Source organism: Ambystoma mexicanum, chromosome 1p (assembly GCF_040938575.1).
Source record: "Ambystoma mexicanum isolate Mex_15411 chromosome 1p, UKY_AmexF1_1, whole genome shotgun sequence".
Taxonomy (NCBI): domain Eukaryota; kingdom Metazoa; phylum Chordata; class Amphibia; order Caudata; family Ambystomatidae; genus Ambystoma; species Ambystoma mexicanum.
Window position 1 is genome coordinate 804,421,690 of NC_090921.1, and position 14,921 is coordinate 804,436,610.

Sequence of the window (14,921 nt, forward strand, 5' to 3'; positions counted from 1 at the left end):
GATAAGTAGAAAACATTGATGTAGATACCTTCTCATGAACTACAATCATTCATTAACATGTCATAAATCAGCAATTGTAGATAAAACACAATATACTAAAGTACACTACCATTACAACACGATTCCACAATTAAGTCCCAAAGATGGGGACCCAAATGATTAAGTGGCTTATACGTAGTGATAATGCATGATAAAATTCATTTATTTAGTATCCCACTCATCATCTTTCGTACCATACACACTCATTCATGAATCATTATTCATTCATACACAAACAATACATTTCAGCAGTCATAAAAACAAGCCCAACATGTTTCTTTCCTTTTAGCAGGTGATTCCGTAGAAATTCATCAGGGGCAGAAAAAGTGGAATCATTGCATCATAGCAGTGATTAAAGTCTTATGTTGCCACAAATGAGGTTATTCTCTTCAAAGTATGAATACTTTGTGTCATGGATTTCCAAATCTGTGTTTGTTGTGGAAAATCCAAGGTGAGGACTTCAAACAAACTCTTTTCCTACAAGAAAGCGGTACAGGAGAACAGTCTATCAACTTCTATTCTCGATTATGTATCAAAACATTTTAAATCAAGGCAAATCACAATTATTATGCCTAATATATCAAAGCTTATAATTAGCTCTGTTTACAGCGATTTCAGAAAGTTGACATAAGTAGCTCAGGTTCCCTACGTCCTCCATGTAGCCCAGACCAGTTTCAGCGTTTTAGGAACTGAGTGTTTTCTTCCCTTTTATGTCTGTCTGTCATAGGCAAGGTATCTGGATGGTAAACGTCTTTTGCTTTTAACGTATTTGCATAGTGTACTTTGCAGTCCGAGATGTAAGCACAGTGTCGTCATTTAGTGAAAGCAGATACCGAGAGCACAATTGGCAGACAAGTTTAAAAAAGTGCTCCAGAGATTAAAGGGGGTAAATTACAGGACTACCACCTACTATTCCAAACTTTCCCGGAGTGGTCTGCTGACATTGTATAGATTGTGCAGTGGTTGTGTGGATATGATCGGAAATGCAGTGCTCTGGACTGTCCAATGCTGTCCATTATTCTGTGCTTTAATCCTGTGAATACCATTGGTTTACTTCCTTCTACTGCTGGAGCGTGGGGTGTGCAGCATTGTTCATCAGTCGCAGAAGGAAGTGCCTGCTTCACATGGGTTGTCCTTCCCACTGCTTTTAACTTCTCAAACAAAAAGCTACCACATCAATGAGGCTGTGAGGAAAACACTATTGAATGCACTTCGCTGCCACATCTCTTATTATGGTTGAGTACAGATCCGGGAGATTGACTTTCATTTAAATGTGAAACAGGGCACATCCTGCATCATGGCAAGGGTAATCAAGACAAAATCAAGTGTACATGTGCATTTCACACAGAGTCGTTTAATGAGTTTTCTATGTGTGTCTTTATGTTGTGCCTCGCCCTGAGTCACCTATTGGCTTGACGATTCATATTCTTATTGCCTACAGAATCGTAATAATAATAATGAAAATCTCGTAGCCAGGAACGTCATCACCTGCTACCCCTGAGGTCTCCCTTTGTACCCCTGTGGTCTCCCTTGCTACCCCAAAAAAGAAACATTAAAAAAATACATAAATAGAAGCTCCTGGACTGTGGCCAGCGCCACATGGCCCTTTGTTTTTGGAGTGGCTGCACTTTCTTGTTCAGGCCTCTTTAAAAAAAACAGGGGCTTCCACAAGTGTAAACTTTGAGCAGTGACCCTAAATAAGAAAGAATAGGAATAACAAATAAAATGTCTTTGAGGAATTCTATACAATAATTGATAGATACATTGAAGGTGTATTTTAGGTGGATTTCAGGGGATGAGTTAATGATTTAGAATGTTCTTAAACACCTGAAATTCACAAAACTTCCAAAAAGCATTTAGAGTAGAATAAACATCCATTTCAGACTATGGGCCTCATTACACGGTTGGCGGTAAGGGTTTACCAGTACCGGTAAGGGCACCAGTACCGGTAAACCCTTATCACCTTACTGCGAGGTCCCCTTGCGGGACCCGACCTTAACGGCTGGTGTAGACCAGCCGTTAAAGTTGGGACCCGCAAAGGGACCTTGGTGCTAATTACGGTACCGCAATTTGCGGTACCGTAATTAGCTCCTTCCCCATTCCCATTGAGCCCTATGGGGCAAAAATGGGAATGGGGAAGGGCCATGGAGAAAGGGGGAATTACCTCCCCGCCAACCTTGGAATGGGGTGGTAATTCCCCTTTTCTCCATGGTGGTACCGGTATGGTACTGGCGGCAACCATGGTGCTAATAACACCATGGCTTACCGCATAACGTGTAATGAGGCCCTATGTATTTTGCTTTTCACAAGTTGCCATTATAGCATGTTATTTTTCTGCTGTTGTCTCTGTTATGATCATCACAAGACATTCCATCTCGGTGTCCTCGGTCACTTGATAAAATCCTTTTGCCTAAAAGCTTGTGTACAGTGTAGAAATGTTTGAACATAGCACATAAAGTGTCCCTTGATTTCATCGTGCCACAATCAATGCTTTTTTGTAATGTGTCTATCTTTCCTATCTCCATAGCATGCTGCTCAGGATGTTTGTTTGCATGTATGAGGTAACGAGTGCCCAGAGTATGGGATGCCGTGTAAGTGCGCTGCTTTCCCTGTGCTACTCTAAATTTTTTAATACACAGTTATCAACTCTCCCAATTGTATGTATTTTGCCAGCCTCTGAAGCCTGAAAAGTAGATCCACAGTGTCCATTCATTTGTTCGAATACAAAAGTTTCGAAAGGCAAACTTTCAAAAACACGTTTTCAAAATGCCATTCTTTCGAATGACAATTTCTTTGAAAATGTTTTCGAAAGTTTGCCTTTCGAAACTTGGGTTAGGGTTAGGGTTGGGGCTTGGGTTAGGGTTGGGGGTGGGAGGATGGGGTGGGGGTTTGAGGGTCTGGGGGGTACCCCCCCTATATACACTAAAACCTTGAAACGTTACATGGAGCTGTCCAGCACTGAAATTAATGCACTGGACAGCTCCATGTAACGTTTCAAAGTTAAAAAAAGCATTTAAATGCCAATGTGCACAAAAACTTTTAAACGTTACATGGAGCTGTCCAGTGCTGAAATTACAGCACTGGACAGCTCCATCTAAAGTTTCAACGTTACGTTACCTTTTAACATGTAAAAGTGCATTTCAATTGAAACCAATCCATGACTTTTGTCAACGGATTGGTTTCGAAAGAAATGCACTTTGCATAACAAATATAGCATGTCACAGTTTTTGTTTTTCGAAACTTTCGTTTGGAACTTTTGTTTTTTGAATCTTTTGATTCGAAACTATGACTATAAACCTAGATCCAAATGTGGCCAACTTTGCACCAGACCTGCAGATGAACTGGCCTGCTGATAAATCTCAGTTACCCGTGTAATGGTAGCCATTACAAAGTGTAATTTGCTTTCTCACTTTGAGAACATTCAGACATTTAGTATAGCAGGTCAGATCAACATAGTCGGTAAGATAGCTCAGTGGATTCAGTGCTCGCTGCTGCGATGTGTGTGTGATCTGCAGGTTGCAGGTTCAAATCCTGGCAAGGCCAACTCGGCTTTTTTATCCTTCTGAGGTTGATAACTGAGAACCACCACAGATTGTGTGATATTGTGTGTATATTTGTTCTTTATAAAGCGCTTAAGCATAAGTGCTATATGATAACAGATCATTATCTTTTAGCCTTGTACGTCTGTTTGCATTCACAGAAATTTGGTAATATGGGCCTATACACACTGGTATTAACGATAGATATGGTGATCCATTCTTGTATGAAATGTATATCACATTACATATCGTAATCATATTTTTCATAGTGGTACTTAGGAGCAATGCGATGTGATGCACCTTCATGTCAAGGGGTAAAAGGTTGTGTTCCATCGCTTTGCGTGATGTTACTTCGGGGTGGGGTCAAATTACATCACTTCCTTTAATGTCATCAGAGGTCAAGGGTCGTGTGATTTCACTTCTGCTACCGCAGGCATTTTGGTGAAAGGACGCCCCTGCTCGTAGCCAGCGCGAATGAAACCATTTCTAGATTATAAACAATAGTCTATTGTTCTTTTTTTCAGCATGTGATAATAGATGCTCTTTGCTCTGACAATATCTTGGAAGGAAATGATGCTGCATGGCTCAAGCGAGCGAAAATGTTTGGCAGCGCTTTTGGCACCGTATAACTTTTAATTCAGAACAATGCTGTGTTTGTCTAAGTCAGTAATGCGGTATTTACAATGAAGTAACTACACTTAGTGTTTGGGGTTCATGAAAGGTAAGTACACATTCCGACAGGACCCCATCACGTCACATCTCAAGCCTTGCTATATAGGTACATCGATTTAAAGTAGGCTTGATAGCTGGAATTTTCCATTTGGAATTCTCGTGTGTGATAACCGCTTTGAGTAGCTATATTTGGCAACATCGGATTGTGAGGGGAAAGAGGAGAACCTTTTCTATTGGTTAGAGGGTCGTGCACTTGCTAGTAGGGTGATGTGTAGTGCGTTTATTGGAGAGAGATGTGTTCGAAGATGTGTTTAGCACTTGCAAGGAGTGATATTACGCTTGTTGGGAGTGTTATATTTGGTCAAAATCCACTGCCGCTAAAAGCCCAAACTATTGGCTTTGCCAGTGCTTGTTTTTACAGCTGCACGAAAATCTCAGGTAGGCCTAAAATAAAGTCTCACACATGACAGGGGATCTGATCCAGGTAGAGATCTTATCTCTGCTCCATGCCCCTCTGATGCTGTGTCACGGCACAAAACTGGCCAGAGCAGGATATGAATGCATAAAAATGTATTACGCCTCTTATTTCCGTCTCCATTTCCTGCACAGACCCATTTAAAATGAGACCGTCATTGGCGTACAATAAATACATTCCTCTGGAATCCGTCTCAGTTTTGCACTTGGTTGAGACCAGGAGGATTCCGTAGTAATCCATTGATAAATGTTGCCTGCGAAGAGCATTTGCAGGTGTATTTACCTTTCCAGGAGATGGAGTGGAAAATGGAAAGAGTAAAAAGCGAGTCTGCTTCGTTTTGACTCTTTCATTGTCCACTCCGCCTTGCGGGCCTTTAAAATTGCCGGCAGGGGACCCGACAGCACAGGTCCTCTGCATGCAATTTATATGTTTTACAAAATTGCGCCCTCAGTCTGATTCACAAAACAGATGCAGTGGTGGGATGCGAGGGGAGAAAGTCCTCTCACTTTCTGGTCTTACATCTGCTGCACACAGGTCTGCTACTTCACTCAGGGGCCTTGCATGCAGGAGGACTGGATGCCACCAGTAACATCATCCAATCCCTCCAGGCATGTGTAAGTGTAGGGCGCTCGCCAGGTCAGATGAAGGCTTGGGTCAGAGTTACACTCCCCTCATCGGCATATACAGTCTCTAAAAGGCCCATCACTGCCAAACGATTCAGGGGTGAGAAACGTGATAACATGACCACGCACGAGCCTTTCTACCAGGGGTCCAGTCTGTATAGACCCCTGTCTGGAATGAACTTATCCCTGTGCCTGAGAAAGTCCAGGTGAAGTAAAAACCAACCGAGGGGATCGGAAGATCAAGAATCAGGGCTGTTCTCTGGGACGCATAAGCCACTCCATCAGTCAGCCCACTTGCCACACATTCTAAGGGTGACATGAAACTGCTTGCAGAGAGAACATTTACCCCACAGCAGTGTTACTTTTGGGAATCTTCCCCTTCCAGGAAACAGTGTTTTTTTCTCCACTTTCCCGAAGACTTGGCTCACGCAAGTGGTGACAATCGCTAGGGACATTGGCCCATATGCAGAACGTAATGACCACCATATAGGACAACTATCGACGCAGCTTAATGCACACATAACATTTTGTTCATGTAAAATGCTCTATACTTCCTTTCACCCCTAAGAAGTGGTCATTGGAGGGTTACTTAAACTTTGACTGCGCAAATTATTTATATTATTGCCTCTACAAAAACTCTTTATCATAAAGCCCAACATGTTTCATTTTGCTAAGTCTTTCGTGTTTTGGAGTCTGCGCGCAGGCAGAACCCCATTGCGAATTCCTACAAGCATTCCCAAATGTTTCTTCCAGGGTTTTTCCCATTAAGATTAAGAAATATGTCAGCAGCTTTAAACCTTGCAGTTTCCAACTTGTCCAATTTTCATGGATCTAAAGTGACAACTGACGCTTAAATTCACTTCTGCATTTCACCTGAATTTAACAAATACCTAAACAATATCCTCTTTCCCCTAAACATTCTTGTTTCACGCACAACCAATTCTCTAGGTTGTCGTTGGATTGCTGTTGTGCAGCGCCAAAAGGCATGTTATCATGTGCTTGGTCCTTAATGAAATAAGATCTAACCCAAAATTACTGAAGGTGGGTTGTTCCAATATAGGCTTTTTTTTGCATCCTTTCCAGATGTAGCCACGAGAATCTCTTTCAATGTTGCCTGATAGACATGCTGTCCCAACAGCTGCTCGTCACCAGGGCACCACATTTCCAGTGCTTGGCTTTTCATTCACAAATCATTGATCTCAAGCCCTTAATTCAACTTTGGACAATTGAAGTTAACCAAGACTTCAACTTCCAGAGTGCATTGGTTAAATAGCCCATCACGCATTGTTTACCTACGTTTGTACTTCTTTCCAATTATCCTTCCCCAAAACAACATTGCAATTGACATGATTGTCAACCTTATTGCCGCTCTCTTCTGAGAGGGCATAGCTGTTCTGCACTTGGTCTCGAGTGGCGTGTCATGGACCTCAGCAGGTTTGCAGTCACTGGCAAAACCTCTCATCACTGTGAAACACAGCAGGCCTCAGTTTAATGAGTTTGCATCCCACATTCCCACTGCCACATCTACAACAGTGTTCCTCACACCTTTCAGTGACCTGGACGAAGTTTCCCAGGTTCAACAAAATGTTATAGCTATCCGCCCTCCATTATTCACACTTAAAATGTGACTACTACGCCCCAACCCTTGCCAACCACAAGTCTTCTACTGGCCACACCAGCTTCTGGACCCTCAAGTTTCGTAAAACACATGGGGCCTCATTACGACCTTGGCGGAGGACCATGGTGCAATTAGCACCATGGTCCTTGGCGGAGTTGTGAAAATTCCGCCATGGGGGTTGGCAGACTTACCGCCCCATTCCGACCTTGGCGGGGCGGTAAGTCCCCAATCCCCATTTTACCCTTCCCCATTCCCATTCTTGCCCCATAGGGCATAATGGGAGTGGGGAAGGCGTTAATTACGCCACCGTAAATTACGGTGGCGTAATTAACACCAAGTTCCCTTACCGCCATGGTTTTTAACGCCTGCAAAAAGCAGCCGTTAAAATCACCATGGCGGAAAGGGAACTCGTAATTGGCGGTAAGGGGTCGGCGCAGCTAACGCTGGCGTAAACCCCTTACCGCCAGGGTCGTAATGAGGCCCATGGCCTAGCGTCGAGTCATTCCTCAGTGAGTTCAGTAATCATTGTTACTTTGCACTACTCACTCTGACTCGGTTCATGGGTTAGAGGTGCTCATGTTCATGTTAGATAGGTGTGTTATTTCACTGGGAACCACAGTGCACACTCAATTGTGTGACCTTGGAACCTGCTGGAGGTCTGGGTCCTAATACTGATTTTGTTTCTTACGCCAGATAATGTCTGATTCTGGCCAAATCACAGTGGGGCTCATTACGAATGTGGCGGCCGCGGAATGAACGGTGCCGGTAAGGGACCGGCACTGTTCATTCCGGGCCACCACATTATGAGGTCTGCAGCGGGTCCCGCTCTGCACGCCTGGCCAGACCAGGCAGGTGTGCACAGCGGGACCCGCAAGCAGTCCAGGAGGCTAACGGGCCCGTTGTTAGCATCCTCCCCATTCCCATTGAGCCCTATGGGGGCTCAAATGGGAATGGGGATGTACCAGATCCGGATCCCGCAAAAGGGATTTACCGGACCCTCCAAGGTCGGAATGGCCCGGTAAGTCCTCTTTTGCAGGACCCGGACCCGAGTTTGGAGGTAGACATGCCCTTATTAAGGGCATGGCTACCTCCAAACCCGGAATGAGGCCCATTGTCTTTCAGTGCCCTATATTGTAAACATGTGGAAATGGGAATCTAGCAGTGTGCCAATTACATGTTGCCACCTCTCACCCCCTTCAAAACCTGTTTCTGTAATCAGAGTGCAAGTGGACCCCGCCCGAAAGGCGAGGTGCTATTGCTACAATAACATTTCCCTGTAAGTGCACTACTGCTCCTTTGAATTAGGTTTGTGTTATATGAAATGCCTGAAAACACCTTAAACACATTACTCACAGATATTAACATTACATCATTCTCAGATGAATCCTTGGTTTTCCTTCTCACGAGCCCCCTCTGCATTGCAGATTGTAATGGGACAGAATAGTGATCTATAGTCTTTTCCTTTCGTAAACTATTGCCTGTATTCTTCTCAGGAATGGATATACACCTGTATGTGCCTCAGACGGTGGATTAATTGGCATTGTCTTCTGTGTTCCTTCTCAGACAGTTACACACTCAGGACGTCAGTGCTTCTCGTGACACTCCCGCCCCAGGTGGATGCTTCTGGGAGCCTCGTCCCTCTGGCCTGTGTGGTCAGGGCTGTTTCTGGGCAGGTCTGGATGTCCTGGAACATTTCTGGGACCTCACAGCAGGGGCTGATGAGTGCAATCAGAGGAAGAGATGGAACCTTGACGTTCATAAGCCACATTGCCGTAGCCATGGATACCTGGACCAGAGGAGAGATCACCTGCGAGTCCCAATTCAACTCATCGTCCAATGGGGTGAAAAAGAGCCTGGTCTACAAAGGTAAACAATTGTATAGCTGATCTTAGAGAGTGGAGCTGAGGTGTGGTCTGGTTGTTGTGTTATTTTATGTTTGAACAATATTAAACTAACTAGATTGTACTTTCAGGCCTTTAATGGCTGGGGGCAGGTTCAGAGGGCACAACTATACTATTGGTCCCTTAGTCAATATTGCTATTGTGGACCCACCCCTTCTTGAGACCATCACTGATTCAGAAAAGAGATACCAGACAGGAGCAGCTGATCGGTTATAAAAGGATCCCCAACAGTGAAAACCTGTCCTTTGTTCTTCCCTGTCCTCTCTGGAAATGGGGACAGTGGGGACATTACCAGCTGGCCACCGGAAAGAAGCAGGAGTTTCCCTGGCACCCACGCCAGTGAGAGCAGGTTCCTTGCCTTGGGACAGTAGGAATGAGCAGAGACTTCCCGCAGCTGCAGAAGAATGCACTTCTGGCTCAATGACACAGACTATGGGTATGGGGTCAGCAAGGATTATCTTGGCCATGGGTCAGCTATTTCTATGTTTGAGGGATATAGTTTGACCTCCCCCGACTCCCCTGCGCATGTCAATGGCAGACATTACATCAGCCAGCAGCCGACCAGAATGCAGAAATCTTATTGGGTGTTCAGAGACGGTTTGTAGTGTGAAGTATTTCTTTAGGTATGGAAGTGCAGCAGCTTAACTATTACATTGTAATGACTAGTGCATGTTGACCTCACTGTTGACCTCCTTTGAATATTGATACATTTGTGGCTATTGAGCTTGACGGTGCGGAGTGAATGGGATGCTGACTGTAAAGATCACACAGATCTTCAGAGGTAAGTAAAATGCTTTGCTAGCTCGTAGCCATAAACCCTGCTGCCCTCCTGCCGAGTGCCACAATACCGAATTTCTACTGGTTCCATAATCTCTGTCACCCGCATTAATTCCACACCTCATTCTGCTAAATGCAAACCACACTGACCTCACTGTGTCCACTGCATGTTGGCCTATTGACTATTGAAAGCTGACCTCACTACGTCCGTTAAACACTAACTTCAGTGTGGCCAGCAAATTTAGACTAGACGGCAGTGTTCCTATTCAAGGCTGACCCCACTGTTCCCATGTAATGCTGGCTCCACTGTACCCATTGAGCATTGACCTTCCCATGATGTCTCATTGAATGGTGCCATCACGGGAAGGTGACCCACTGCAGAGTCTCACCACTCCTAATGTCCCCTTGCGGACTACAAGTTCTACACTGATCTTCCAGTCCAACACCTTAAGTATCCAGCCTACACGCCACGTTATACTTTGAAAATTCTCACTTCATGACAAATTGCCTTTATTTGGTGTGACTTCATGGGTATGAGGTTAGACACCCACCATTGGTAAATTCCAACGATGCAGAAACAATCAAAATAAACCAGTTAATGAATCACTCTAAGATGAGGATAGTTTACAGTGCATCAAAACCAGCAATACCATGGCAGACCCACTATTCGCTCTCATGACCTTCCAACATGGCGCCAGTTCTTCACCTCAGCACCACAATATCAATATGAACTGTGCAGGGCAGGGAAAGCATGACAATCGCTGAGACTTCACCCAACCACAGCACATACACAGAAAGCATCTATAGTAGTAGCAGCACAATCAAGATTCAAACACGTGACACCAATATGAAAATCTTCAGCACAAGGTTCAGACACATGATGACACATGTATGTATGTATGCTGACCCAGACCAGGACACTTGCCTTTCAAGTAGCTGAACGTGCAATATGCACATCATAGCTTAGGTCAGTGAAGTCTATGTGCAGCATCACACTTGCAATGCCACCTCAGAGCACCTCTCCGTCTTCACTGTACTGTAAGGAACTATTCATCCATACACCAGGCTCTGGTCTTTTAGAGAAGGGCAACTCCAGTTAACATTTAAGCAATATGCCCCGAGCGGCGGGGGCATTACTGACTCAGGTAATGCCCCGGGTCCATAGTTATAGGCCCTTAATGAAGGCCCCGGGGCATTACCTGAGTCGGTAACGCCCCCGCCGCGAGGGGCATATAGCTATTAGTACCCCGGTCCGCAATATCTGCGTGACCAGGGCATTAAAAGCATTTTTTTCTGTCCCGAAACACTGCAGCGATTAGGAAAAAATAAATAAAGAAACAACCAAGAAAATGGCTGCCAGGAAACGGAAAACGGAGTCCGTTTTCCCTTTCCATGGCGGCCATCGGGAGCGGATGCGCTGGGAACAGAAGTGGTCCCAGCGCGTCCGCTCCCAATAAAAAAGTAGAAGGTAAGTGGGGTTGGCGAGGCGGGAGGGGAAGAAAAAAAGTTACAAAAAAAAACGTACCTGCGTCCCCGGCGGGGGACGCTGGAAGCCTCCAGCTGTGTGGAGGCGGGAAGCAGGGATGGCCTGCTCCGAGTCTCCACACGGCTGGAGGCTGTCCTCATCCCCCACCAGGGACGAAGGAGCAAGATGGTAGGTGGGGTGGGGAGGGCAGGGAGGAGGGAGGAGGGAGGAAAGGGAAAAAAACAATTTAAAAAAGCCTTACCCGAGTCCCCGGCAGGGGGCGAAGGCAGCCTCTCAGCCCTGGAGAGGCTCAGAGCGGGGATGGCCCCTCTCCTCACCCACACCGAGCGGAGGGGGGGGCACATCATGCAGTCCTTCCTATGAGGCTCAGGGAGGGCAGCATGAGGTGTCCCCCCCAGCTATTTGGGGTGGGGTGGAGAGGGCCACCACAAAAGGTGGGGCAGGCCCCCCAATAGATGGGGCAGTAGGGTTTGGGCACCCTGGGGGCAGATTGCCACAGTAATTTGGCCATCTGCACCAAGCGAAGTTGGGTAAACAAAAAAAATAATACAAATTCACAGGCTGCTTTTTAGGGGGGGCTGAGGGCCTCCCTAAATTGGCAGAGAATGATGTACTGCAACGGGGGGTGGCCCTCAACCCCCCCCCACCCCAAATGGAGGGCCCCACCTCATGCAACCCTCGCTGGGGCAGATAGGGGGGGCCCACCTCATGCATCCCTCCCTGGGGTCAGATGCCCCTTCCTAGGAGCAGATATCGGCCCCCAGGGAGGGTTACAAGGGGTGACCCCTTTCTACTTCGGTTGGGGGGGCATCCCCCCCCTTTCATTCAGTAAAAAATCCATGGTGGCTAGTGGCCCCCCACCCCTTCCCCTACCCCCTTTCCCATCATTTAAAAAAAAAAAATGTCCATTCCCCTGGGGCAGATGGTCAGCCATCTGCCCCAGGGTTCACATGCATGTGCCCCCATGCCGGGAGGGGAGAGAGGGCTGCTTACTTGAGGCAGCCCCCCCCTCACAAACGGATCCATGGTGGTCTAGTGGGTTGTTGGTCACGGATCGAGCGCTCTGCGCCGATCCGTGACCAGCAATGCGTCAAATATGTGGTGTCCTTGGAAAGGGGAGAACCCCCCCTTTCCAAGGACACCACTTTTTGCCAAATCCCTGGTGGTCTAGTGGGCCCCAGGGCCCAAAACCCCTCCCACCTCCCCCTTCTCTCGAATTTTTTTCTTTTTTCCCCCCTTTTCACCCCTCGGGGCAGTGATCATCTACCCCGAGGGGTCTCTGACGCTGTGGCCCCATGCCTTGGGGCCATGGGGGAGGGGGCCGCTTACATAGTAAGCGGCCTCCCTCCCCCTGCATCACAAACGGATCTGTATTGATCCGGTGGCATTGCTGCCCGCGGATCGCGCGTCCTGCGCCCGATCCGCGGGCAGCAATGCCACACAATGGGTATCGTTGTAAAGGGGAGAATCTCCCCTTTACAACGATACCCACCTCGATCTCCGGCTTGAAATACAGCCAGAGATCAAGGCGGACAAAGAAGGTCTCTTACCTTCTCTCTTCGCCGCAGCAGCCGAAAATGGCTGCTGCAGGGAATTTACTTTCAGTTTCACGCCGACGTGCATTACGCACGCCAACGTGAAACTGAAGGTAATCCAGCCCCCTGGCAGTGAGGGGGGACCTCCCCCTCACATAGCCCGGGGGTTGGATTACAGTTTTGAGCGATCTCTGCTTTGCAGGGATCGCTCAAAACAAGGTGCCGAAAAGGACGAGCTATCTCGTCCTTGGCACTGCGTGTGCACTGTCAAGGACGAGATACCTCGCCCTTGGCACTTAAAGGGTTAATATACGATCAGCTTGAGTCTCTGTAGAGAGATAAACCGCATTGATTAGACGTCAATCTGCCATAGTCTCAAAATGCCGCCGTTAATACAATTATAGATGTGCACTTACTTGGGTTCAATGTGTCTGGAGCCTGCTGGTGCCGAACACGGTCGCGCACGTGCACCACAAGGTCCATGCTATATTGTTACTAGGTTGCCTTGGCAACCGTTGTACGATGCGCAGCGGCCATTTTGCAAAATGAAAACTCAGTAATTCAGATAGCTCCGATCAGGTTGCCATGTTTGCCTGGCTCAAAGGAAACTGCAGTCTAATGCAATGTCGGTAAACGTATTCCTGTTAAGTTCTGTACCGTGCTGCGTGTGCAGATGTAAGTATTAATTGCCAAGCATATAAAGCAATAAAATAACTATATAACAATGAAATGTCTCTGGATGCGTAGCAATTACAAAACAGGTATTAAATAAACGGGTGTTTACATAAAAAATAACAAATACCAATTAACAGGAGGATAAGTTAGAAATAAATAACAAATATCACCAAAACATACGACTATTCAAAAAATAGTCTGCGAAGCAAAAACACCCAAATGAAATGAATGAAAAACTACCAAATAAAATAAAAGAATAAAAAATAAAGGGTGGAAGTAAAGATAAAAAACGTCCTACAGGTGATAATGATAGCATTAAGGTACATCAAAACTTGATAATGTTGCATGGACACATAGTCTGAGAACAAGTTGAAGGATTCATAAGAAGCAACTCAAATCAAGCTCCTCATTCATCTCTTCTGGAGCAAGGGATCCCATTCTCTCTATCCACTGTGCTTCTTTTTGCGCTCTTAGTTTCCTCATATTGCAGGTTTTACCTTTGGTTGGTATGACTTCCAACACTGCACACTTTAGCTGGGCAACTGTATGCCCGTTATCATGGAAATGCCTAGCTACTGATGATGTTCTATTATTCAGTCTGATGCAAGATTTGTGCTCATTCATACGGACGCGTACTTTGCACGCGGTTTCTCCGATGTAGTACTGGGCGCAAGGACACTTGATGGCGTAAATTACATTCTCTGATAAGCATGTTGCATGATATTTCAATTTGATCTGCTCTCCTGTTCTTGGATGGGATATATAGGGTCCTTTCATTATATTGTTGCAGTTCCCACAGCTCATGCACGGATACGTGCCTGGATGTTTATCTGGTGTTCTCTGCTTGCCACTCCTTTTGCTGTGCGTATCAACTAATAAGTTCTGCAAGTTTTTGCTTTTTTGATAAGCGAACACTGGAGGGTTTGTACATAGTTCCATGGTTCTGTTGTCATTCTGTAGTATGCTCAATCTCTTAAGGATGCTGTCTTTTATTTGTCGAGTTTGTGTGGAGTACTTGGTTACAAAGACCAGATCAGGACTCTCCAATTTCGGTTTCGTAGTAAGCAATTGTGTGTGGTCTTGTGTATCCGTCTTGACCCTTGCTGCTTGTAGATCTTCCTCTAGGTAACCTCTTTCCTGTAATTTCTTATGAAGTTTGTTTAACTCAATGTCGCATTCCACTGGGTCGCTCACAATTCTTTTGATTCGCAACATTTGTCCGAGTGGTAGGTTGTGCAGAATGCTGGGTGGGTGAAAGCTCATTCTATGAAGCAAATTGTTTCTATCAGTGGGTTTAGTGTATACTATTGTGGAAATTTTTGAATCTGTCATAATAATCTGTACATCCAAATAATGAACATTAGGATTGCCTACTTCCATGGTAAATTGTAGTTGACTGTCAATGCTGTTCAACAAGATCAAGAAATCGTTGAGTTCTTCACGACTACCTGACCATATTCCAAAAACGTCATCAATGTAACATATCAATTTTTTGAGATGGTCTTTCCATTGTACGTTACTGGTAATGTGGGTAGTTTCAAAGTTAAACATGAAGTTGTTCGCATATGATGGTGCCATTGT

At 45.7% G+C, this 14,921-nt stretch overlaps 1 protein-coding gene across 1 annotated transcript in view; it reads left to right on the plus strand.

The window, feature by feature from the left end:
- LOC138565087 (uncharacterized) overlaps positions 1-14,921 on the plus strand; it is a 110,780-nt gene that overhangs the window by 79,498 nt on the left and 16,361 nt on the right. The window contains exon 3 of the mRNA XM_069642957.1: positions 8,530-8,832. Coding sequence (XP_069499058.1) covers positions 8,530-8,832 — 303 coding nt within the window. The remainder of the gene's footprint in view (positions 1-8,529; positions 8,833-14,921) is intronic.